The 27,647-nt window shown below is 48.2% G+C and overlaps 1 protein-coding gene across 2 annotated transcripts in view; it reads right to left on the bottom strand.

Moving 5' to 3' along the window:
* Nucleotides 1–8,963, bottom strand: part of ZNF292 (zinc finger protein 292) — a 635,852-nt gene extending 626,889 nt beyond the window's left edge. The window contains exon 1 of one of the 2 annotated variants that reach the window (XM_086926593.1): nucleotides 8,597–8,963. In XM_086926593.1, coding sequence (XP_086782719.1) covers nucleotides 8,597–8,755 — 159 coding nt within the window. In that variant the 5' untranslated portion in view covers nucleotides 8,756–8,963. The remainder of the gene's footprint in view (nucleotides 1–8,596) is intronic. The other variant, XM_086926594.1, reaches the window with a different exon arrangement.
* Nucleotides 8,964–27,647: the final 18,684 nt, after the last annotated feature.

The raw sequence follows: 27,647 nt of genomic DNA, 5'->3' as shown, positions 1-27,647 counted from the left end.
TAACTGTTACAGGTCTTTTGTAGGTCCTCTAACATAGTAGAATGATTATCTACGTCAAAGGTTGTGGCAACCGCCACAAAGTCTACACTATTAAGGTCTGGCACAAACATTTTAATGCCAAAGAGCATTTTGTATGGGGTCCGCCAACCCAGAGATCTTCTAGGGAGATTATAAAAGTACATGTTGAACCCCATACAAGTGGGCCATCCAGTTCCTGCCAGTACCTAAGACTCTAGCTGACAGAGTGCTTTAAGTCACAGTTCATTCGCTCCGCTATAAAAACTGCCCTCAGGCCTATATGGAGACGAAAACTGTATCTGCATCCCCATTAACATCATTGTGTCCTTGTACGCCTTAGAGGCGAACGCTGGACCTTGGTCAGAGTGGAAGGTGCCACAGGCAAACATCCCGGCAAAGACAACTCTAGCATCAGCACTGCGTTGTGGCCAAACCCAAAGAAATTTAGTACACAAATCAACTGCAACTAAGATTTATTTATGGGCAGAGGAGAACGTACCAAAGTGATCAAGATACACACAGCCAAAAGGCTGATTGGATATACACAGCTGTGTTTGGGGAGGGCGTGAGACCGCAGACGGCTTAATTTGTTGACAAATGTCACACGAAAGTACACAATTACAGGTCTGTTTATATAAACCACGTCACCAGTAACGTTGCAAAAAAAAAAAAAATAGTAAATGTCGCTGACACTCCGGCATGTGCAGAAGCCATGCCTTCGTGTGTGGCAACGATCAAATCGGGTCTGCGGTCCATGTTGCGAATCAGCAGATTCCCAACATTTGGAATTGTAGCATAAGGAACTTGTTTGGGAGATAAATGATAAGAATACTTTGAAGGGAAGCCCTGCGGAGGAGCAGTTCCATCCTTCATTGCAGCAATAGCAGCCAAAATGTCATTGTCAATGTTAGTCATGGACCTTTCAACGGCTGCAACAGAACACATGGCTACCGAAGCAGACTTGACCGCTTGATCAGTCAAAGAATTACCAACAGCATGTGCGCCCTCACGCCTATGGCCAAGACTATGGATAACCTGTGTGAGTGGAAGACGTTTTTTATGTTCCGCCACTCAAACTCACAGCATTTTATGCTTTACTGCGCTGCCCTTAGAGACTCTATAGTCATTTTCTGACCAAAAGAATAAGTTTTCATTAAAAGAGTGGACACAGTAGTAAGAATCGCACACAATAAGGAGTATTCACATTAGGATCAGCAAAGTCAAGAACAAGAGAACGCAGCTCCGCAAATGGTGCTGTACAGTCCCAAGTGCCTGTGTATGCTCTCGCCGGAATTGCAATAGCAAGACATTCACTTTCACTCACTCACACATACCTGTCCACAAAAAGGGTATTCAGCGTCACTGTATAGTTCAAAATGTTTTATTTTAACTATTGTGTTCTATAATGCAGTATACGAGCCACTACCAGCAGTAAAATGCATAAACCTAGCACAGTTAGCATTGTTACAATACCATAGAATATAAAGGGGGACGTCATTATATAGAGACAGTGGAGAAAGGACTAGCCACCCTCCCCTTGGTATGTTAAGGATTATTATATAAAGAAAGATCTCTGGGCTTTTTCAGCAGACCCCATACCTTAGAGCCTAGACGGTAGCTTTACAACATAGGAACAGCATAGCTCTTCTCCTATGAAAGGACTCCCTCCAAGTGTGTGTGAACAACATGCTTCCCCGTAATATCAAAGCACGAGCTCTCCAACAGTACAGCTCTGTGTAGCATGTTTTGTATAGGTACCATGGCCTGACCAGAACAGAACAACAAGGTTCATATTTTTCAACCTTGCACGTAGTGTTCAGAGTAAACTCCAAGAACAGCAGAGAACGCAGAAAGCAGACCGTTCTCATGTGAAAGGCACAGAGTCTTGCAAAATAAAGTCATGTCTTAACGTGTGCACAAGCAGCATCATGGCAGCAGAGCTCATGCTAACTTAGCAATGTCAAGAATGACCCTAATGGACATATAACAGTGCTGCATCTATGGGACAGACATGCCCACTCATACTCATTTTACAAAAACAGTCCACATTTTTTTGATAAAATTATAACCTTGCGGCATCTGTGGATGAAGGAGAGGGATAAAGTCCCCTGTGAAGTGAAGCCAACGGAGGGACACAGAGCTAAAGAAGAAGCAGGCACTCTTTCTAACATACACGCTACCTGAAAGAAATGTATACGTGTTCAACTGGTTAATCATCAAATGTAAGGGCTGCTTATGAGCCAGCATATGCTTTATTTTGACAGAGGCACTCTAAGCTTTAAGGTGACAAACATTTATTTTTTTTGAGAGATTATACAAGGGTGTGATCAGCAGAGTTGCAATTCGTCCTTTTAATAGACACTTTTTAATATTTTGGCACTAGGTAAAATCGGATTAGATATTACTAACGTGTATGCTTTAAAAACACCCGTTTTATCTCAAAATGATTTCATTTAAAAAATTGCACTTACAGTGAAAAAAACAACTAAATAGCTAAAGAAGATCGTTAACCCTGCCACCACGCTCACTCACGCCCGACCCCAAGTCACTTAGTCTCAAAGTGTCCATACGTTTTTACGAAGTTAAAATGATGATTGAAAAAGGAGACACCATAGACATGTGACAAATAAGCATGGTTGCACCTCTAAGGCAATCTTCATTTACAAGTCTTTGGAGGGGCATTTACGCCCCCCACCCATGGGAATATAACCAGTGACCCCTAAGGGGAAGCACCCCACAGTTTAAAGACCTACGCTATACCCATTTCAGGTCTACTGTAATGAACATAAGCTATCCAACTAGGAATAGTGTGTAACAGGGCCACACAACTTCTGCACAATACTATGCTGTATTTAAGAGAATCATCATGTGGTTTTACCCACAGCCTCACTAGCAGCGCTTCTTTAATCTTTTTTTTCTGTTGACCTCAAAGTCATTAACACCTGCTGAACTAAAAAGCACAGTTTTGCCTACTGTGCCAGTCAGATTATGTTTATTTTTAACAGGAAGGTAAGGGTGATTCTTAGCAGGTTGGTGTACTTGGAATGGGTGTAAAACTCCTCTTCACTTTTAATTCACTATAGGAAATTGCGCTTTTTATTGGTGCAAAGAAAATGTGTCTGTTGGCTTTAAATTATTGGAACCATAAAGCATGGCTTAGAATTTACTGCTTCTACTCCAGAATTGCAGTGTCCATGTGTATAGTATTTTCCCTGTCTAAAAATGGTTTTATTAATAAGCATATTGTGGTGATATTGGTGCAACCAAAAAGTGTTTCAACATTATCGACCTCTTAAGGTGGTTACAATCTGACCACTGTATACACTAGAAATTCATAGGACAATAATATCCAAAAACAATTTTAAAATCACATGTAATAAACATCTCTTTCCTAACCCCGAGCAGAGCTTTCTTCACTTTAAATTTCTTCTGTAAAACACTTCTGGAAATAGCAATCCCCTAAACAATTTAAGCTCTTTTCTGGATCTACAGAAAGAGTCCAACTGACTTTTCTGCACACAATTTTCCTAGCAATAAAGAAAGTGGTGGCAAACCGCAAAGCCTCAACATTTATATTATTCAATTAGCAAATTCATTCTGCATCACAGATGCTCAAAATATTAGTTTTATAAAGCACAGCCATGCAGCCACGTTGAATTCCTACCTTAGACTGTTTTTTTGGGACATGACAGTTTGAAAGGTAGGGAGCCCTTGCTCAATGACTAACATGAAGGCTTATTGAACTGTTGTATAAGTTTGGAAGAAGGTTGGGTTGTGATTACTGTTTGGAAAACATCAGCATTTCACAGGATGATGTCGCTATGACTTAACCCCTTGTATGCTTGTGACGGAACCGCTCCGTCACAAGCCACGGGTGAGCTGCGCTTGTGACGGAACGGTTCCGTCACGGCCCGCTCGGCACGCCTGCGCGGCGCGTTCCATTGGGCAGGCGCGTTCGTGACGGAACCGTTCCGTCACAAGCACAGCTCACCAGCGAGCCGTGACGGAGCGGTTCCATCACAAGCACGTGGCCACCGCGCGGCCGCCCTACCCCCTTAGCGCTGCAGCGGAATAGCCGCCGCAGCGAAGGGGTTAAAAGGCAATATAGAAAAAAACGCATATCCTTCAAACAAAAGATACAAAAAGTACAAACTAAAACTCAGCACACAATCAAAACAATAAAGCATTCAGAAATGTACCTGTGGACGTTAAATAGTGTATGCAGACCTCTTCTACAAAAAGTACTTGAAAGCATTATAAAACGAGTTACCTTGACATGGACTCATGCAAGCCGTTTGCATTTCTAAATAAGGATATGCTTCCACACAGAAATAAATATTAAGAATGAGAGTAAAAAAAAATTTGCACACAGTTACAGAACACTAATTCTTTCTATACTGTCGCTGTCCATGGTCAATGTCTTTTTGGGGGCGGGGGGTGGCAAGAATCATTTTGGTTAGGTCTGTGCTTCGTGCATCGACCTGCTCATATAGAATCATTGACCGGCGTCATTATCGACCAATGTTCGGGGATAAAGATTCATTCTGTCTGCAATTATCTCAAATCATCCACTTGACTGAATTTGTCAAGGTAGTAGAAAGACTATTCATAAAGAACCTTTAACATGTAGGGTCATAATGCCTTCCAGAGGTGACAACACATTTTCAAATCTTGCCAGCCAATGCAGCACACCCCAAAAATGAATAACGTAAATCTAAGAATAAAACGTCAACTAGCCTCAGGATCAATACCATAGATCCCTGAAATTAACTACACCCATACTAAAAACAAAGAGTAACATGAAATCAAGAGATTATATATATATATATATATATATATATATATACACACATACATACATACACACATACATACACACACACACACACACACACCCCCCAGCAGCATTAACACACGAGGACTAAAAATATGAGCAGGCTTTTCTGTGAACTTTAAAGCGGACATTACAATTTTTACATTTGGTTATTTTTGGGCACAACTTTGTTTCCCGCACCCTAAACGCACGGCGATGAGGTCATCATCCTCATCCCCCACAGCAACATCCCCGGGGTCCTGAACATTGGGGACTCTGGGACTTGTAGTTTCCCTCATCACGGGTCGCTGCACAGGTGTGCTGCCCAAAGCATCAGGGGGCAGTGCGGACTTGTAACAACGAGCCCTTTAAAGGGGCGGGACCAATCTACAGAGTGCTGCATCATTCATGGAGGCTTTAGGCGCTGACAACGGCTACCATCTGCCAGAAATGCATCCGCCACTCTTTCCATTAAAGCCTTCAACTGTCTCCCCTTGGGTCTCTGCTTCTTTTTTCCGGAGAGAAGTTTGAGATATATATAGATATATATATATATATATATATATATATATATATATATATATATATATATATATACATACATACATACATACATACATATATACATATACATACATATATACATATACATACATATACATATAAGGTTCTTAAGGAGCTAGGCGTCCCTCCACAATTGCTACAGGCAATAATCAGGCTCCACATCGGCAATTTTGCCCAGGTCATGTGTGGGAGGGATGGAGCGTTGTCTTCTATGTTCCCAGTTCACAGGGGGGGTAAGACAGGGTTGCGTCCTTGCACCGACCCCGTTTTGCCTCTTTGTTAACAATGTCATATCCCATCTCGATAATGTTAGGGACAACGATGCTCCTAGGTTGGCAGGTAGGAGGGTACCGGCAATTATGTTTGCCGATGATACCCTCCTGCTCTCCAAATCCCCGATGGGGATTCAACGGATACTGGATGGGTTTGGGGATTTCTGCAGGGTGCATGGCCTGGAGATCAACGCAGCAAAACTAAATTCATGGTATTCAATCCCTCCTCAACAACTAGGCCTAACCCAACACTGGGATCCGAAAGGCTGGAAAGGGTTAGAACGTTCCAGTACTTGGGGGTAACTTTACATGAAAATGTATCGTGGGGTCCACAGATAGCAAGATCTCGCTTAAAGTTATCCCAAATGGTGGGAGCAATTTTGAAGGTTTCAAATTCATCAACCTTCAAACCTGTTAGTCCAGCCTTGGAGATGTACAAAACCCAAGCCAGAGCAGCCTCTTCCTACGGTGGTGAGCTATGGGGCCACAAAGCTGGGACAGAACTGATCAAGGTGGAAAACAACTTCCTTAGACGCTTGTTGGCCCTTCCCCAAGGCACACCCATGTTACCTCTGAGATTAGATTTGGGGCTCCCCTCAATAAGGGATGAATTGGCCATAAAACCATTGAGGTTTTGGCACAGGCTATGGACCTCGGGTGAACTTTCCCACTACAAGCAAGATCTCAAGAACATCCTGGACTTAAACCACTCTGACAGAATTCCATGGGTGGCATATGTCAAGCGAGAATTCTATCGCCTGGGACTGCCTGAGTTGTGGGACGATCCCGAAAGAGGTTGTCAAGGGGTGTTACGCAAGATGGTTACTAAGATCTTTAAGGATAAAAGTCTAATCTCGCTTGTGTGCACATCAAAAGTCGGCACCCTAACTGAACAATTTTTGGCCACCAAAAATTCTTTTTACTTTGAAGGTTTTATGGACATTATATTTCCTATTCTTGCAAGGAAGCTTTTCATTCAATGGAGGTTTGGAACGCTGCCCCTTAAAGCCCTTACTAGTAAATGGACAATGTCGGACGATAAAATCTGTCATGGGTGCAGTGGGAATGCGGAGGACGAACTACATGTGTTGTTTTTTTGCCCTGCCTACAACAGACCGAGGAAATATTGGCTAGCGCCACTGTGCAGGAATTTGGGCATTAGAAACTATTTACAATCATATAGAATCCTGAAGACAAGTACCATGCACCATATAGTTTTTGCAGTTGCCAAGTATTTAATGGCCATGTGGCAGATAAGGGGAAAAATACTGAAAGGCTAACTTCCAACTAAATATGTACTGGACTGTAATGAAATGTAGCTAACTGTGTCCATAACTCCCCTAACCTTCCTGGAACCGAACTGGTTTGTATGTTGCTCCTTGCCCTGATTTTACTGTATGTATTTTAAATGTTTTTAATGAATCTTTTATGGTCTCAAATGGCCGAAATGAAGAATTTTTGGATTGGATATATATACACATACATAATATACATACATATACATACATACATACACATACACACACACACACACACACACAGGCGCACACACACACCAGCAGCATTAACAGACGAGGACTAAAAATATGAATTTTACTCACCCAATAAATTGGGTTCCCAATACCAAAAGCCAACACTTGGAGAAGATAGTGTTAAAACAGGAATACACTCTAATGAACCTGCCCTTAAAGTCTATGATACCCTGTTCTTCATTGGTACCATTTGAAACACGTGGACTTTCAGAAACAAACACAATTTGTCACTGGGGCAATCAAGGCAGGTATGAAAAAAGTGAAGACGCTAAACGATGCAAAACGATTAAACCAAAGTCGAGGACGGGCTGTACCTTTGCAATGAAGTTACTAACGGGATAGGCTACTGGAATGGGATACAGCAGACTACCATCGAGTTCAAACTCGTATATATCCGCTGAGCAGTGAGACGTCGCGAGCGTCAGGTCAGGTGACAAACAGCATGGAGTAACTAACAAATGAAAACAAACAGTTTGCTTTTGGTTTGAGTGATGAATCTATTATGGTATGCGAGTTTTCCTAGATTTTCATCCGTTTTATATACACTTAAAAAACGTATGACTGGACGCGACTAACAGCAACTTAACAACAACACACTGGCTTGGAACTTTTAAAATGTCATCAAATATTAATCGGAGAATCACAGCACAATCCCCTCACGATATAAATAAGTGTGTCTGTCCTGTTGTAATGACAAACAAACTACGGAAAAGTAAATGAATAAGTCACAGATTAACGAAAAAACAAGAAACATAAAGCATACAACAGCAGCATAACCCCGAAAAATAACAACATCGTTTGTGTTCGGGTTCTCAGTAAGCCACTGCCCGACAAGATGTCAACAGGACATCATCTAAAACCACACAGAAAACACATGTGAAACATGCAACCAAGTTAGTAAAGAGTATTTACTTAACAAGGCCAGTATCCCCTCCAAAAACACACCCATTAAACAGTCGTGATCACGACAGTACTCCAGCAAATACAATAATAGTACAGGTACGATGGTTACGTACAGAGAGAAGAAAAGGTCCGCTGCCACTGGCTCTATGGTGGCAAAGGACGAGCAAACACAGTTAAAAGACCCTTTCCCAAGGGGCAACACCTCAACCGTCAAGCCTGGTTGGGGGGCTGCGCAAGGAGTGTCGCCGAGGCAACCCCTGCAGAAGGCAGCCCTTCATCCAGTGTGCAACACCGCACAGAAGGCCTGAAGACCAACCGGTGAAGGCCTGGACCCACACCCTCTCCTTTCCCATGACAGGTTCCCAGGGGCGCGCACAAAAGCTGCGCAATTCGGCGCTGTGGACAGCGACGCCACTGACAGAGCGCTGAGGCCACTGCCCGTGCCTTCCCACCTCCCACAGACACAAAAGACTAAGACACAATATGTACTTCACCTGACAGAAGCGCTGGCAGTACTCGCTGGCCGCTTTCTCTGCAGGCTCCTCGCTCCGCCGCAGCGCCTCTTCTAGCGCTCTCAGCCGCTCACCGAGCCCCGGCGGCTCCCCGGGGCGGCCGCCGCCGCCACTCTCCTGCTCGGCCTCCTCGTCCGCCATCTTCACACCGCGCTCCGTCGCGTACGCACTCTCCGGCGGGTCACGTGCGAGGACAATGCCACGTCCGGGGGAGGGGGGCGACTCGGGCACCGGGGAAAGGAGTGAGGCGAGACGGATCACGTGACGAACAGCGGCGGAGAGCACAACTTGGCGCGCGGGGGGAGAAAGCGGTTTAGAATGGCCTGAGACTGGCACAGGGCCCGCCCCCGACAGAAAAGACTGCTGAGTCACGTGACCAAGAGACGCCTGGGTACATTTCAGCTGCTCCTGTTCGTGAAGGGTCACTTGCTGGTCTCGCTGCCAGAAGGTGTGCTACCCCATCGCCCAAAAGGTGACACTTCATGGCAGCGTATGAAGACATTTGCCTAAGCCTTCCTTCATCTGTAACTGCCCCAGGAATGACGTGCTGTGTGTTTGCTCCCGCAAGTTAACGAATAATTATGATAATGTTTGCAGTTCTGGCTAACTGTGTATCAAGCATAGGAGAAACAATCCCAGAGCCAGATCACGCTGCAGAGTTGTTGAGTCTGCGACCCACGTCCCCATTCGCTCTGGAGCCACTAGCAACAAGCTTAGCAGATGACAGCTCCAGAATCTATCATCACAATCGAGATTCCGTATGATGTATATTTAATTAAAGACACAGAAACGTAACAAATCGGAATAAAGAAATGCATAGTCAACTACTGTAAAACTACACAACACAACAGTGCCACATTACTGATCACAACAACTAGACCATAACACTTACCTGTCCTAAACTACAAAACTTTTAAAGATAAATCTTAATCCTACAGGCAATTTGTTTTCTATGTAGCGTGTGCTACATCGCTGAACTGAAACATTTAAAATATCGGAGGCATAATCCAACACTGTAGCAAAACCCTGAAACTTTGTATTTTACTGCTGTCGTGTCAGAAAGGACTCACGAATTATTAGCAGGACCCGGCTGGAATCCGAGTTCCCGAGATCAGTGGTTAACATGATTCAGATGCGTGCAACAGAGCATCATCTGCACGGAGATAGTATCCCTGACAATTTTTGGCTGTGAATCAGTAATGCGACCCAAATTGTTGTTGTTCCGCCAACCTCTTCGATACAAAATCACATATGCTTTACTCACTCGCACTACTATTGCAGGAAGAGTAAACTTTGATCCACTTTTTGGGCTATAGAGGGCCATTGCTTACCATTTGTTGGCTTCATTGTTACTCCTGGTTGCTGCCTTCTTAGTGGTCAGCACTTGTGATGTCACTTCCTGCTCTTTAGTATGGAGCGTGGACCAAGGACTGATTGATTTACTTTGATTAGTATCCTTCAGCTGTCCATCCACTGCTTGCTGTGATTCAGGTGCTATATTCTGTATTCTCCCGTCTGTGTTTCATCTTCCCCTCCCACCCCTTGTTGCTTCATTTCCTCACAGCCCCCCAATTGTCCGTGTTGATGTTGCTTCTTCCCCTTCCACACCAACCTTCTAAGTGGTGCTTCTTTCCTCCAGCCCCACCCTCCTGTTGTCCTTGTCACTCCCTACCCACCATTAAAAAAAGCGATATGACACGGTCAGCTCATATTTCTTTTTTGTAGCATGCCATTGCTGTTCCCGCCTACCCTCCATTTGTCCATCTTGCCCATTTTCACCCTCCCTCCCTTTGTCCATGTTGTCCACTCCCACCTGTTAGAAGAAAGAAAACGAACTTTAATTTTAGGAATGCTGCACAGGCACACCGCTGTACAACATGTCTTTGAAGACATTGGCATTGCCAATAGTTTTCACATAGGTAAGACCTATTGCCAATGATTGTTTAAGTATGAAAGGTTTCTTGATCAGGATCACAGCTACCAATTGAGAATTCTACTTTTTTCACATGTTTCTAGAATCAAAACACACCTTTTGTTTATTCTGTATATGAAGCCCTCTCTCACGCATCATGCAAGCACACGCCTCTACATGATTATCTTGAGCACAATTCGAATTCAACCAACTTGGGACCAGTCTCATATTTGGTTCCCTTCCTCTTAACAATTTAAAAGATTAAACACCAGTGGTAGATTGAAGAGAGGTAAGATAGGCTCCCACTTTTTAAAAAAAATCCATTTACTAATATCTAGATCAGCAGTAAGTTTGTACTACCTCTCTAAATAAAAAAAAAACAGTTAGACCTTTCCACAAGTCCTTTGACAGAGGACTATTTAGAGCTACTTAAAGATGTTTGATGTTCTGAAATTAAAAAAATTGTTGTGTACCATTGGAAACAAAACGAGTACTGTTATCTCCAGGGGTGACCCTTCAAGGTGGACAACATCCTCCAAAAACTTTAACACAGTGCTAGGAAACTCAACAAATCTAAAATATATCCACTTCAAGAATTAGTCTGTAAACACTATTAAAATCGTAAATAGCTGAAAAGGAACAGAAAGTATAATACTACTTTACCCCAAAAACCATAGGGCACAGACACTAGAAAAAGAGATTTTCAACCATTTTTCAGCGTTTGTCAGAGACTAGATATTGTCGACATACATCAATAAGACTTTTGACTTGATTATCGGTAATGGGCAACTAATAAAATTGCAGTAGTTTTTTATATGTTACTAAAACACCTAAGTGCCGCGCATGAGCTATTTTGATAATACATTCACATAAACTTTCTGGTGGCACAAAAAATCCATTAATTAAAAAATTTGATTCTCACAAGTAAGTTCAGAGGGCACTTGTCCAAAACATTAAACATCATCAGTAAGACTTTTAGATTGTGGCCAACCTTCTGGAATAAACGTGAAAACTTTCTGTAATGCAGGATCTAGTGTAGTAGCTGACTACTGCTCACTTTCAGAAATCGAACCATGTGTATTATCCAGTGCATCAACCACATCTACAATACACTTAAACGTATCCTCATCGTTCCCTCACTGCTCTGAAAAAGGTATAGGAAGGCAAGATAAGCAGTCAGCACAAACATTCTTTCTCCCTTGAATATATTTGATGTGCAAGTTATATTCTTCCAACTTAGAAATAAGTCTGACTAAGGTAACTGAAGCTTTTTCAATACCATTACCAGTCAAGAAATATACAAGTGACTTATGACCTGTATGCACATCAAATGGTTTACCCCAGAGGTGCATTTGAAATTTTTGTACTGGCCACACACAAGCCCAGGCTTCACGCTCAATTATACCATATCAGGCTCCAGTATCCTTGAGAGTTCACAGATCAAATGCCACTGAAATTTCTTTAACAAATTGCCCAAGAACAGCACCCATACCCAGCAGACTGTCTTCAACAGTTAAAAAGCATTTACCACCCACAACATACAGAATAAGAGCAGGAATATATTTACCACAAGATTTCTAACCAAAATAAAGGAATAACTTACATCTGAAGTCCACTCAAGTTTTAGACCTTTACAAAGCAAAGATCTAAAAGGTTTCACAGTCAAAATCTTACCTGGCACAAAGCTTGCGTAATAGTCACACAGCCCAGCAATTCCGTTAGAACCGGCTGTCTCTAGTTGGCAGAGGTATACACTTCTGACAAATAGGGACACACCTTTTCTAGTCAGGGCAAGGGGATCACACCCTTTGATAACCCCTGCTCACCCCCTCGGTAGCTTGGCAGAGCAGATAGGCTTATCTCGGAGGCTGTGCGTTAAGCATTTATGACCACATACAGTAATAAAGTGAATACACTACAAATGGACACGACACAGTAGTATTATAAAAATAAGGATTTTTATATAAGGCTTAGCACAAGACCAAATAACGACAAAAATGTACACAATCTTAATAAATACTCTGGGAAGGGAAAAATGATAGTTCAAAGGTAGTTTCTTCTTCTTTAGCACAAAGTCTTTAGTATCAAAGCAAATCTTCTTCTTGGCAACACAGTTCTTGGCAACAGGGTAACCCACACGGGGGCTACACGACGTCGAGGCAAAGTTAATCCAAAGGTTCGGCGTCGACCGCGAGGAGCGCTACGTCGAGCCCGGAGTCACACGGACCCCCAACAACACAGTACCTTGGAAAATGAAGCACACGATGATCAGCGGCGTCGAGCAATCCGGCGTTGCGTCTTCGGTGTCGATCAGGCCTCAGCAGGCGTCGTCGTCGATGATGCTGTTGCAAAGCGTGAGCAGCGCTCACGGCATTGAGAGGGCACGAAGGCGATGCGATCAGCAGCGGTGCAGACACAAGGTCCTTTGGAGCTGGAGCCGAACTCGCTACTCACTGTCGTTGCTGCTGGCGTCGATCGGGCCCGGCGGCCGGCGTCGAGGAAGCGGGACACTTGAGCCGTCACTCACAGTGTCGAGCTGGATTCGGCGACGTCCGTCGGCGTCGAGATTGCTGGTTCTTTCAGAGGTGCCGGATTCACAGGTTCCAGCAATGGCACTTTAAGCAGATGAAGTCCTTTAGCCCTGTGACTTCAGCAGGAGACTGGCACTCTTCCAGTCCTTGGAGATTTTCTTAGCAAGCGTGAGAGTACACACACAGTTCCTCTCTCCTGGTTTCCTTGGCAAAAATAAAGAAGCACTGCAGGCTTCCCCCAGCAAACAGCACACTGTCAGAAGGGGTAGGCAAGTCCTTAGATCAGCAGGCCTCTTGTCCTTGGTTACAGGGTTCCTTGTCAGAAGTGATCTAAATTCTTGGTTCAGGGGTCCCTCTCTTATACCCCTTTTCGGCTTTGATCCCTTTGTCCATGCAGGGGAATTTCTCAACATCCTGGGTCTGTTGTGGGTGGAGCCAGGCAGAAGCACCTGGCCTATTCATTGCGCAGGGCTGGGTCCTCAGACGCCCAGCAGGAGGTGGAGCCAGCATTGACACTGGCAGGAGCAGAGCTATCGGCCTCCTGGCAGGAGGTGGGGCTAGGATCGTCCATGGTAGGCACAGAGCCATCAGCCGCTTGGCAGGAGGTGGAGCCAGCATTGTATCAGGCAGGGCCGGCTATCAGCAACTACTCTCCCCCTACTCTCAACGCAAATGTCCCACTCATCCCACACTGACTCATCCAGACCTGTGGAGCAACCCAGCTCCTGTCACACACACGCAAGACCAGCAGAAACCAGATATGGTTAGACAAGAAAATAGACACTTTCTAAAAGTGCTGTTTTCAAACCCAGAGTCCAAAAACCATCCACACCAACGGATGCGTAATTAAACCCCGAGTTCAGGGATACCAAACTCGACATTGCACCATGCTCCCCGAGCCAGCTAGGATCATAGCATTAATGATCCCGGCGGCCCATTCTAACTAATGGAGAGCAGGCTACCTCGCAATAGTGAAGAACGAAGATGGCTGTAATTCACTATTAGGACATGCCAACTTGGTCAGGCATGTCCTACCTTATACTTACAATGCACCCTGCCCGTGGGCCTACCATAGGGGTGACTAACATGAAGTCAAGGGAAGGTTTGAGGGGCTGGCAAGTAGGTATACTTGCGCAGCCTGCGTGACAGCACTAGGCTGCACGTGGGTCTCGCAATGACCGACCCGTAGACATTCTTTTACGAGGCCGCTCCTGTGGGTGGCACAACACGTGCTGCAAGCCCACGAGCGGCATTTGTATTTACAAGCCCCGGCACTCCTGGTGCACTAGACGAGGGACTAACAGTAAACCAACTAAGCCAAACATGGATACAATCGATACATCAATTTAACATAGGGAGCACTTGCACTGTGGCACTGATCAGCAGCGGCACAGCGCCCAAAGCATATACCAGCAAAACATCGTAAAACAGTGGAGGCAAACAGAAAAAATGGAGGAGAGACTCAAGCCAATGATGTCAGGTCTAACACGTGTCCCCTCCAGCTGAAATGTGGGGAGAACTACCCTTGACCTAGGGAGTCCTCTTCACTAAGGCGGAAAAATCTGGACAGACCATCAGCATTGGCGTGATCTGTACCAGGGCGGTGTTCCACCGTAAAGTCCATCCCCTGTAGAGAAATGGACCACCTCAACAGTTTCGGATTCTCACCCCTCATTTGCATTAACCATCTGAGGGCCCTGTGGTCTGTCTGAACCGGGAAGTGAGTCCCAAACAGGTAGGGTCTCAGCTTCTTCAGCGCCCAGACCACAGCAAATGCTTCTCTCTCTATCGCACTCCACCTCGTTTCCCTGGGAAGTAACCTCCTACTGATGAAGGCTACAGGCAAGTCTCGGCCCTCTTCATTCACCTGAGCTAGAACAGCCCCCACGCCATGCTCTGAAGCGTCCGTCTGGACAATAAATTCTTTCGAAAAGTCGGGTGCCTGGAGTATAGGTGCTGTGCACAATGCAGTTTTCAGGGTGTCGAAGGCTGTTTGACAGGCATCAGTCCAGATCACGTTTCGTGGCTGCTTCCTGGAAGTCAGCGAAGTCAAGGGGTGCACAATGTTACCGTAATCCTTGACAAACCTCCTGTATTAACCCGTGAGTCCTAAGAAGGCTCTCACCTGAGTTTGGGTTTTGGGCGATGCCCAAGCAGGATGGTATCAATCTTGGGTTGCAGGGGGGCAACCTTGCCGCTCCCCACTTGGTGCCCCAAGTACACCACCGAACCCTGCCCAATCTGGCACTTACTGGCTTTGATTGTGAGGCCTGCTCTGCGCAGGGCCAACAACACTTCCTGGAGGTGGCGACAGTGTTCCTCCCAGCTGGCGCTGAACACTGCGATGTCATCCAGGTAGGCGGCACTGAAATCCTCCAGTCCAGCCAAGACCTGGTTGACCAACCTCTGGAAGGTGGCAGGGGCATTCTTCATCCCAAAGGGCATCACCCGGAACTGGTATAGCCCATCTGGTGTGGAGAATGCAGGCCTCTCCTTTGCCCCATCGGTCAAGGCGATCTGCCAGTACTCAGACGTCAGATCAAACGTACTAAGGTACCGGGCAGCCCCCAACCGATCTATGAGCTCATCAGCTCTGGGGATGGGGTGCGCGTCAGTCTTCGTGACTGAATTGAGTCCTCGGTAATCCACACAGAACCGAAGTTCCGGTGAAGCACCAGGCGCTGCAGCCTTCGGGACTAAGACCACTGGGCTGGCCCAAGGACTGCTAGAGGACTCAACCACCCCTAACGCAAACATTTTGGAGACCTCCTCCTTAATGTATGCTCGAACCTTGTCAGTCACCCTGTAAGCCTTGTGCTTCACAGGAGGGCTGTCTCCGGTGTCAACGTCATGGACACACCAATGAGTGACACCCGGAACCAAGGAAAACAGATCCGGGAATTGTCCCAACAGGTGGCGACAATCCTGTTTCTGCTCAAGGGTCAGTGTGTCAGAGAGGACCACACCATCCACTGACCCGTCTTGCTCTTTAGCACACAGGAGGTCAGGAAGAGGCTCACTCTCCTCCTCTATTCCAGCATCTGTAGCTAGGAGCATGCCCACTTCGGACCTTTCTAAGTGGGGCTTCAAACGGTTGACATGCAGGACCTGCAAGGGGTTCCTGGGAGATTTCAAGTCCACCAGGTAGGTGACATCGCTCTTCTTCTCCACAACCTTGAACGGTCCAGTCCACCTGTCCTTGAGCGCACAAGGTTCCACAGGGGACATGACCCACACTTCCTGACCAGGCTGAAGCTCTACCAGAGTGGCATTCCGGTCGTACCATCGCTTCATCTCCTCCTGGCTGGCCTCCAGATTTGCCTGAGCAAGTTCTCTGAAGCGCCGAGTCTGGTTCCGAAAGGCCAGCATGTAGCTGTATACATCCTGGGGAGGTTTCCTGGGAGATTGCTCCCAGCCTTCCTTGACCAGACTCAAAGGCCCTCTTACCGGGTGACCGTACAAAAGCTCAAAGGGGCTGAACCCTAGAGACTTCTGCGGCACCTCTCGGTAAGCAAACAACAGGCATGGCAAGAGGACGTCCCATTTCCGCCTCATTGGTTCTTCAAGACCCATGATCATGCCTTTAAGGGTCCGGTTGAATCTCTCAACCAGCCCATTTCCTTGAGGGTGGTAAGGAGTGGTGAACTTGTAGGTTACCCCACACTCCTTCCACAGAGACTTCATATAGTTCGAAATGAAGTTGGTGCCCCGGTCTGACACCACCTCTCTGGGGAACCCCATCCGGGAGAAAACACCCATCAGTGCCCGTCCCACCACGGGGGCCGTCACTGTTCGGAGAGGGATGGCTTCCGGGTACCGTGTGGCATGGTCCACCAAGACCAGGATAAACCTGTTGCCCAGGGCTGTCTTGGGGTCCAGGGGCCCAACAATGTCAATACCCACCCGGTCAAAGGGGGTACTGACCACCTGAAAAGGTTGGAGGGGAGCCTTCTGCTTCCTTCCGCTTTTCCCACTTGCCTGGCAAGTGTGACAAGTCTTGCAATGGATGTCTACATCCCTACGCATCTGAGGCCAATAAAAAATGGGTGACAAGCCTGTCATAGGTCTTGTCCTGCCCCAGATGTCCAGCTAACGGAACGTCATGAGCCAAACCCAGTAGGAAGGCTCTGAAGCGCTGGGGTACCACCAGCACACGGGCTGACCCAGGCTCAGCAGCCTTAGGCTCGCTATACAGTAGGTCGTTCTCCCAGTACACAAAATGTGACCCTGACTGATCACCTGAGGATTGGGCTGAGGCCTGTTGCCTCATGCCCACAAGAGAAGGGCACTCCTTCTGTTCCGCACAGAATTCCTCCCTGGAGGGACCACCATCCTGCTGCCAATGGGTCAGCTCGGGCAGGTCTCCCAGTTCGGCAATTTGTTCCCCTGTGGGCTCCAGGGCATCCCCCTCAGGGTCTACCTCCTCCTGGACCACGGGAACTACGGGGGACGTTTTCCCGCCCCCCCTGTCTCTTCTCTTCACAGCTGGGTCCTGGGCCGTACTTTCAGGCTCCGGGACCCCATCAACACCCTTACTCGCTGTCATCGATTGAGTGGTTGCACACACCCACTCTGGCACACCCAACATTTTCAAGTGCATCTCCCTCTCCACCTTAGCCCAAGGGGAGTCTTCTAAACCATTGCCCAGGAGACAATCGACAGGCATGGCGGGCCTCACAGCAACTTGAAGAGTACCTGAAACTCCCCCCCATTCAAAGGAAACCTGAGCTACTTCACACTCTTTCTGGGAGTTGTCAGCAGCTATCACAGGGTAAAATGCGTGGGGAACCACCTGCTCTCTGGACACCAAGTGACACTTGACAGCTGTCACACTCGCTCCGGTGTCCCTGAGAGCTTCCACTCTATGGCCATTAATGGTCACCCACTGCCTATATTTACTAATGTTACTAGGCAGAGGGCATGGAGGGACCATTTGCATGTCTCCTAGCGAGACCAGGGACATCTCTGCGGGACCCCTCCCACCATGGACAACCATCTCCTCCCCTCCCAAGGCTACACTCGCCAACTGACGGGGGGTGCACGCGGTGGTGCATTCGAATCCTTTTTGGGACACTGGGGGTCATAAAACCGGTGTCCCACCTGCCCACAACCGTAGCAGGTTAGGGGGCCCCTATGAACAGGTTTACCCGTCGGGCCCCTGGCTTCTTCTCAGGGGGAGGCTGGGAACCTTTCCCTTGGTTCCCTTGGGGATTACTTTGGGGCCCTTTTTGGGACTCCTTCTGTTTACCCTTGTCCCCCCCACTCTTCTGCTGGGGACCCCGCCCACCTTTGGCTGAGTCTCCCACTGGACCCTTGTGGACCCTGGTACTGACCCAGCGGTCCGCCTCCTCAGCAAGTTTTCTAGGGTTAGATATCTTGCTATCAATAAGTTGCTGGCGGAGCTCTGGAAAACAGTTGTTAGACAAATGCTCCCAAGCAAACAAATCATAAATAGCTTCATAACTTTCCACTTTGCTGCCCTTTACCCAACCATCCATGGCTCTGCAAAAATAAGACACATATTCAACCCACGTCGTACCAGGCAACTTCTTACATTCTCTAAAAGCTTGTCTGTACTTCTCGGGGGTTAGGCCATACCGCAACATTAAATCATCTTTCATATGAGCATACGACATCCTATCCGCAACAGGCATGTCTAACAGGGTATCTCTCCCCTCATTCACAAAGCGACCCCACAACCCCGCTCCCCAATTCTTCTCAGGGACCTGGTGGGCCAACAATGCTAACTCATATGCTTTAAACCACTGACCAATATCTTTGTTCCTATGATAATCTTTTATCACATCTTTGGGAAAGTAAAACTTACTTTCTGCAGGCCCAGATGGGATGCTGCCACCAGAGGGATTCAATTCTAACTTCTTAGCTTGGATGTCCAACTCCCTCAACTTGGTATCACGCTCCAAAGCTAACTTCTCTCTTTCAAAATCTAACCTTTTGGTCTCCAAATCAGCTTCTCTTCTACCTCTTGCATTTTCTAACTCCAACTGCCCATTTATCTTTAGCCTTGCCATTTCCATGTTGTATGCACGCTCCTTCGCCCTTTCTTCTCGTTCTTCAGGGGAAAGACCTTTGGAGGAAACACTGCTTCCGGGAGAGGACTCAGGCCCATTCGCTGGCGCCTCCTCATCCCCTTCCACTGGCGGTACCACCACCGGATCAGTGGGATCTCTGGCCTCCAACCAAGCCTGTAATGCTTTGAGGTATTCCTCTTTTCGTGAGATGCCTTTGGTAGGCACTTTCAACTGCTTGCAAAAGGACTTCAGCTCCTTCAAGCCGTAGTCGTTTATCTTCGCTCTGTCGAATTCCTCCACAACAACAACAGGGGTAGTGACTCCGGTGTCACTCATGGTCAAAACTGGCAGTGTTCAAAAAATCAAGCTTCAGAAAAGCGGAGAACAAAAAATAGGATCCTTCCAAATTAGATTGTGACTGTGCTATGGTCTGCTTTCACTATGTAGCGCACACTAATCACTGCACATGGGTCATGAATGCAAAGTTCAAATCCTCACCGCTGACCCACCAATGTTAGAACCGGCTGTCTCTAGTTGGCAGAGGTATACACTTCTGACAAATAGGGACACACCTTTTCTAGTCAGGGCAAGGGGATCACACCCTTTGATAACCCCTGCTCACCCCCTCGGTAGCTTGGCAGAGCAGATAGGCTTATCTCGGAGGCTGTGCGTTAAGCATTTATGACCACATACAGTAATAAAGTGAATACACTACAAATGGACACGACACAGTAGTATTATAAAAATAAGGATTTTTATATAAGGCTTAGCACAAGACCAAATAACGACAAAAATGTACACAATCTTAATAAATACTCTGGGAAGGGAAAAATGATAGTTCAAAGGTAGTTTCTTCTTCTTTAGCACAAAGTCTTTAGTATCAAAGCAAATCTTCTTCTTGGCAACACAGTTCTTGGCAACAGGGTAACCCACACGGGGGCTACACGACGTCGAGGCAAAGTTAATCCAAAGGTTCGGCGTCGACCGCGAGGAGCGCTACGTCGAGCCCGGAGTCACACGGACCCCCAACAACACAGTACCTTGGAAAATGAAGCAGTACAATCGATACATCAATTTAACATAGGGAGCACTTGCACTGTGGCACTGATCAGCAGCGGCACAGCGCCCAAAGCATATACCAGCAAAACATCGTAAAACAGTGGAGGCAAACAGAAAAAATGGAGGAGAGACTCAAGCCAATGATGTCAGGTCTAACACGTGTCCCCTCCAGCTGAAATGTGGGGAGAACTACCCTTGACCTAGGGAGTCCTCTTCACTAAGGCGGAAAAATCTGGACAGACCATCAGCATTGGCGTGATCTGTACCAGGGCGGTGTTCCACCGTAAAGTCCATCCCCTGTAGAGAAATGGACCACCTCAACAGTTTCGGATTCTCACCCCTCATTTGCATTAACCATCTGAGGGGCCTGTGGTCTGTCTGAACCCGAAAGTGAGTCCCAAACAGGTAGGGTCTCAGCTTCTTCAGCGCCCAGACCACAGCAAATGCTTCTCTCTCTATCGCACTCCACCTCGTTTCCCTGGGAAGTAACCTCCTACTGATGAAGGCTACAGGCAAGTCTCGGCCCTCTTCATTCACCTGAGCTAGAACAGCCCCCACGCCATGCTCTGAAGCGTCCGTCTGGACAATAAATTCTTTCGAAAAGTCGGGTGCCTGGAGTATAGGTGCTGTGCACAATGCAGTTTTCAGGGTGTCGAAGGCTGTTTGACAGGCATCAGTCCAGATCACGTTTCGTGGCTGCTTCCTGGAAGTCAGCGAAGTCAAGGGGTGCACAATGTTACCGTAATCCTTGACAAACCTCCTGTAATAACCCGTGAGTCCTAAGAAGGCTCTCACCTGAGTTTGGGTTTTGGGCGGTGCCCAAGCAGGATGGTATCAATCTTGGGTTGCAGGGGGGCAACCTTGCCGCTCCCCACTTGGTGCCCCAAGTACACCACCGAACCCTGCCCAATCTGGCACTTACTGGCTTTGATTGTGAGGCCTGCTCTGCGCAGGGCCAACAACACTTCCTGGAGGTGGCGCAAGTGTTCCTCCCAGCTGGCGCTGAACACTGCGATGTCGTCCAGGTAGGCGGCACTGAAATCCTCCAGTCCAGCCAAGACCTGGTTGACCAACCTCTGGAAGGTGGCAGGGGCATTCTTCATCCCAAAGGGCATCACCCAGAACTGGTATAGCCCATCTGGTGTGGAGAATGCAGGCCTCTCCTTTGCCCCATCGGTCAAGGCGATCTGCCAGTACCCAGACGTCAGATCAAACGTACTAAGGTACCGGGCAGCCCCCAACCGATCTATGAGCTCATCAGCTCTGGGGATGGGGTGAGCGTCAGTCTTCGTGACTGAATTGAGTCCTCGGTAATCCACACAGAACCGAAGTTCCGGTGAAGCACCAGGCGCTGCAGCCTTCGGGACTAAGACCACTGGGCTGGCCCAAGGACTGCTAGAGGACTCAACCACCCCTAACGCAAACATTTTGGAGACCTCCTCCTTAATGTATGCTCGAACCTTGTCAGTCACCCTGTAAGCCTTGTGCTTCACAGGAGGGCTGTCTCCGGTGTCAACGTCATGGACACACCAATGAGTGACACCCGGAACCAAGGAAAACAGATCCGGGAATTGTCCCAACAGGTGGCGACAATCCTGTTTCTGCTCAAGGGTCAGTGTGTCAGAGAGGACCACACCATCCACTGACCCGTCTTGCTCTTTAGCACACAGGAGGTCAGGAAGAGGCTCACTCTCCTCCTCTATTCCAGCATCTGTAGCTAGGAGCATGCCCACTTCGGACCTTTCTAAGTGGGGCTTCAAACGGTTGACATGCAGGACCTGCAAGGGGTTCCTGGGAGATTTCAAGTCCACCAGGTAGGTGACATCGCTCTTCTTCTCCACAACCTTGAACGGTCCAGTCCACCTGTCCTTGAGCGCACAAGGTTCCACAGGGGACATGACCCACACTTCCTGACCAGGCTGAAGCTCTACCAGAGTGGCATTCCGGTCGTACCATCGCTTCATCTCCTCCTGGCTGGCCTCCAGATTTGCCTGAGCAAGTTCTCTGAAGCGCCGAGTCTGGTTCCGAAAGGCCAGCATGTAGCTGTATACATCCTGGGGAGGTTTCCTGGGAGATTGCTCCCAGCCTTCCTTGACCAGACTCAAAGGCCCTCTTACCGGGTGACCGTACAAAAGCTCAAAGGGGCTGAACCCTAGAGACTTCTGCGGCACCTCTCGGTAAGCAAACAACAGGCATGGCAAGAGGACGTCCCATTTCCGCCTCATTGGTTCTTCAAGACCCATGATCATGCCTTTAAGGGTCCGGTTGAATCTCTCAACCAGCCCATTTCCTTGAGGGTGGTAAGGAGTGGTGAACTTGTAGGTTACCCCACACTCCTTCCACAGAGACTTCATATAGTTCGAAATGAAGTTGGTGCCCCTGTCTGACACCACCTCTCTGGGGAACCCCATCCGGGAGAAAACACCCATCAGTGCCCGTCCCACCATGGGGGCCGTCACTGTTCGGAGAGGGATGGCTTCCGGGTACCGTGTGGCATGGTCCACCACGACCAGGATAAACCTGTTGCCCAGGGCTGTCTTGGGGTCCAGGGGCCCAACAATGTCAATACCCACCCGGTCAAAGGGGGTACTGACCACCTGAAAAGGTTGGAGGGGAGCCTTCTGCTTCCTTCCGCTTTTCCCACTTGCCTGGCAAGTGTGACAAGTCTTGCAATGGATGTCTACATCCCTACGCATCTGAGGCCAATAAAAATGGGTGACAAGCCTGTCATAGGTCTTGTCCTGCCCCAGATGTCCAGCTAACGGAACGTCATGAGCCAAACCCAGTAGGAAGGCTCTGAAGCGCTGGGGTACCACCAGCACACGGGCTGACCCAGGCTCAGCAGCCTTAGGCTCGCTATACAGTAGGTCGTTCTCCCAGTACACAAAATGTGACCCTGACTGATCACCTGAGGATTGGGCTGAGGCCTGTTGCCTCATGCCCACAAGAGAAGGGCACTCCTTCTGTTCCGCACAGAATTCCTCCCTGGAGGGACCACCATCCTGCTGCCAATGGGTCAGCTCGGGCAGGTCTCCCAGTTCGGCAATTTGTTCCCCTGTGGGCTCCAGGGCATCCCCCTCAGGGTCTACCTCCTCCTGGACCACGGGAACTACGGGGGACGTTTTCCCGCCCCCCCTGTCTCTTCTCTTCACAGCTGGGTCCTGGGCCGTACTTTCAGGCTCCGGGACCCCATCAACACCCTTACTCGCTGTCATCGATCGAGTGGTTGCACACACCCACTCTGGCACACCCAACATTTTCAAGTGCGTCTCCCTCTCCACCTTAGCCCAAGGGGAGTCTTCTAAACCATTGCCCAGGAGACAATCGACAGGCATGGCGGGCCTCACAGCAACTTGAAGAGTACCTGAAACTCCCCCCCCATTCAAAGGAAACCTGAGCTACTTCACACTCTTTCTGGGAGTTGTCAGCAGCTATCACAGGGTAAAATGCGTGGGGAACCACCTGCTCTCTGGACACCAAGTGACACTTGACAGCTGTCACACTCGCTCCGGTGTCTCTGAGAGCTTCCACTCTATGGCCATTAATGGTCACCCACTGCCTATATTTACTAATGTTACTAGGCAGAGGGCGTGGAGGGACCATTTGCATGTCTCCTAGCGAGACCAGGGACATCTCTGCGGGACCCCTCCCACCATGGACAACCATCTCCTCCCCTCCCAAGGCTACACTCGCCAACTGACGGGGGGTGCACGCGGCGGTGCATTCGAATCCTTTTTGGGACACTGGGGGTCATAAAACCGGTGTCCCACCTGCCCACAACCGTAGCAGGTTAGGGGGCCCCTATGAACAGGTTTACCCGTCGGGCCCCTGGCTTCTTCTCAGGGGGAGGCTGGGAACCTTTCCCTTGGTTCCCTTGGGGATTACTTTGGGGCCCTTTTTGGGACTCCTTCTGTTTACCCTTGTCCCCCCCACTCTTCTGCTGGGGACCCTGCCCACCTTTGGCTGAGTCTCCCACTGGACCCTTGTGGACCCTGGTACTGACCCAGCGGTCCGCCTCCTCAGCAAGTTTTCTAGGGTTAGATATCTTGCTATCAATAAGTTGCTGGCGCAGCTCTGGAAAACAGTTGTTAGACAAATGCTCCCAAGCAAACAAATCATAAAGAGCTTCATAACTTTCCACTTTGCTGCCCTTTACCCAACCATCCATGGCTCTGCAAAAATAAGACACATATTCAACCCATGTCGTACCAGGCAACTTCTTACATTCTCTAAAAGCTTGTCTGTACTTCTCGGGGGTTAGGCCATACCGCAACATTAAATCATCTTTCATATGAGCATACGACATCCTATCCGCAACAGGCATGTCTAACAGGGTATCTCTCCCCTCATTCACAAAGCGACCCCACAACCCCGCTCCCCAATTCTTCTCAGGGACCTGGTGGGCCAACAATGCTAACTCATATGCTTTAAACCACTGACCAATATCTTTGTTCCTATGATAATCTTTTATCACATCTTTGGGAAAGTAAAACTTATTTTCTGCAGGCCCAGATGGGATGCTGCCACCAGAGGGATTCAATTCTAATTTCTTAGCTTGGATGTCCAACTCCCTCAACTTGGTATCACGCTCCAAAGCTAACTTCTCTCTTTCAAAATCTAACCTTTTGGTCTCCAAATCAGCTTCTCTTCTACCTCTTGCATTTTCTAACTCCAACTGCCCATTTATCTTTAGCCTTGCCATTTCCATGTTGTATGCACGCTCCTTCGCCCTTTCTTCTCGTTCTTCAGGGGAAAGACCTTTGGAGGAAACACTGCTTCCGGGAGAGGACTCAGGCCCATTCGCTGGCGCCTCCTCATCCCCTTCCACTGGCGGTACCACCACCGGATCAGTGGGATCTCTGGCCTCCAACCAAGCCTGTAATGCTTTGAGGTATTCCTCTTTTCGTGAGATGCCTTTGGTAGGCACTTTCAACTGCTTGCAAAAGGACTTCAGCTCCTTCAAGCCGTAGTCGTTTATCTTCGCTCTGTCGAATTCCTCCACAACAACAACAGGGGTAGTGACTCCGGTGTCACTCATGGTCAAAACTGGCAGTGTTCAAAAAATCAAGCTTCAGAAAAGCGGAGAACAAAAAATAGGATCCTTCCAAATTAGATTGTGACTGTGCTATGGTCTGCTTTCACTATGTAGCGCACACTAATCACTGCACATGGGTCATGAATGCAAAGTTCAAATCCTCACCGCTGACCCACCAATGTTAGAACCGGCTGTCTCTAGTTGGCAGAGGTATACACTTCTGACAAATAGGGACACACCTTTTCTAGTCAGGGCAAGGGGATCACACCCTTTGATAACCCCTGCTCACCCCCTCGGTAGCTTGGCAGAGCAGATAGGCTTATCTTGGAGGCTGTGCGTTAAGCATTTATGACCACATACAGTAATAAAGTGAATACACTACAAATGGACACGACACAGTAGTATTATAAAAATAAGGATTTTTATATAAGGCTTAGCACAAGACCAAATAACGACAAAAATGTACACAATCTTAATAAATACTCTGGGAAGGGAAAAATGATAGTTCAAAGGTAGTTTCTTCTTCTTTAGCACAAAGTCTTTAGTATCAAAGCAAATCTTCTTCTTGGCAACACAGTTCTTGGCAACAGGGTAACCCACACGGGGGCTACACGACGTTGAGGCAAAGTTAATCCAAAGGTTCGGCGTCGACCGCGAGGAGCGCTACGTCGAGCCCGGAGTCACACGGACCCCCAACAACACAGTACCTTGGAAAATGAAGCACACGATGATCAGCGGCGTCGAGCAATCCGGCGTCGCGTCTTCGGTGTCGATCAGGCCTCAGCAGGCGTCGTCGTCGATGATGCTGTTGCAAAGCGTGAGCAGCGCTCACGGCGTCGAGAGGGCACGAAGGCGATGCGATCAGCAGCGGTGCAGACACGAGGTCCTTTGGAGCTGGAGCCGAACTCGCTACTCACTGGCGTTGCTGCTGGCGTCGATCGGGCCCGGTGGCCGGCGTCGAGGAAGCGGGACACTTGAGCCGTCACTCACGATGTCGAGCTGGATTCGGCGACGTCCGTCGGCGTCGAGATTGCTGGTTCTTTCAGAGGTGCCGGATTCACAGGTTCCAGCAATGGCACTTTAAGCAGATGAAGTCCTTTAGCCCTGTGACTTCAGCAGGAGACTGGCACTCTTCCAGTCCTTGGAGATTTTCTTAGCAAGCGTGAGAGTACACACACAGTTCCTCTCTCCTGGTTTCCTTGGCAAAAATAAAGAAGCACTGCAGGATTCCCCCCAGCAAACAGCACACTGTCAGAAGGGGTAGGCAAGTCCTTAGATCAGCAGGCCTCTTGTCCTTGGTTACAGGGTTCCTTGTCAGAAGTGATCTAAATTCTTGGTTCAGGGGTCCCTCTCTTATACCCCTTTTCAGCTTTGATCCCTTTGTCCATGCAGGGGAATTTCCCAACATCCTGGGTCTGTTGTGGGTGGAGCCAGGCAGAAGCACCTGGCCTATTCATTGCGCAGGGCTGGGTCCTCAGACGCCCAGCAGGAGGTGGAGCCAGCATTGATACTGGCAGGAGCAGAGCTATCGGCCTCCTGGCAGGAGGTGGGGCTAGGATCGTCCATGGTAGGCACAGAGCCATCAGCCGCTTGGCAGGAGGTGGAGTCAGCATTGTATCAGGCAGGGCCGGCTATCAGCAACTACTCTCCCCCTACTCTCAACGCAAATGTCCCACTCATCCCGCACTGACTCATCCAGACCTGTGGAGCCACCCAGCTCCTGTCACACACACGCAAGACCAGCAGAAACCAGATATGGTTAGACAAGAAAATAGACACTTTCTAAAAGTGCTATTTTCAAACCCAGAGTCCAAAAACCATCCACACCAACGGATGCGTAATTAAACCCCGAGTTCAGGGATACCAAACTCGACATTGCACCATGCTCCCCGAGCCAGCTAGGATCATAGCATTAATGATCCCGGCGGCCCATTCTAACTAATGGAGAGCAGGCTACCTCGCAATAGTGAAGAACGAAGATGGCTGTAATTCACTATTAGGACATGCCAACTTGGTCAGGCGTGTCCTACCTTATACTTACAATGCACCCTGCCCGTGGGCCTGCCATAGGGGTGACTAACATGAAGTCCAGGGAAGGTTTGAGGGGCTGGCAAGTAGGTATACTTGCGCAGCCTGCGTGACAGCACTAGGCTGCACGTGGGTCTCGCAATGACCGACCCGTAGACATTCTTTTACGAGGCCGCTCCTGTGGGTGGCACAACACGTGCTGCAAGCCCACGAGCGGCATTTGTATTTACAAGCCCCGCCACTCCTGGTGCACTAGACGAGGGACTAACAGTAAACCAAATAAGCCAAACATGGATACAATCGATACATCAATTTAACATAGGGAGCACTTGCACTGTGGCACTGATCAGCAGCGGCACAGCGCTCAAAGCATATACCAGCGAAACATCGTAAAACAGTGGAGGCAAATAGAAAAAATGGAGGAGAGACTCAAGCC

Source organism: Lissotriton vulgaris, chromosome 6 (assembly GCF_964263255.1).
Source record: "Lissotriton vulgaris chromosome 6, aLisVul1.2, whole genome shotgun sequence".
In the NCBI taxonomy this organism is placed as follows: Eukaryota; Metazoa; Chordata; class Amphibia; order Caudata; family Salamandridae; genus Lissotriton; species Lissotriton vulgaris.
This window is presented reverse-complemented; position numbering and strand designations above follow the sequence as displayed.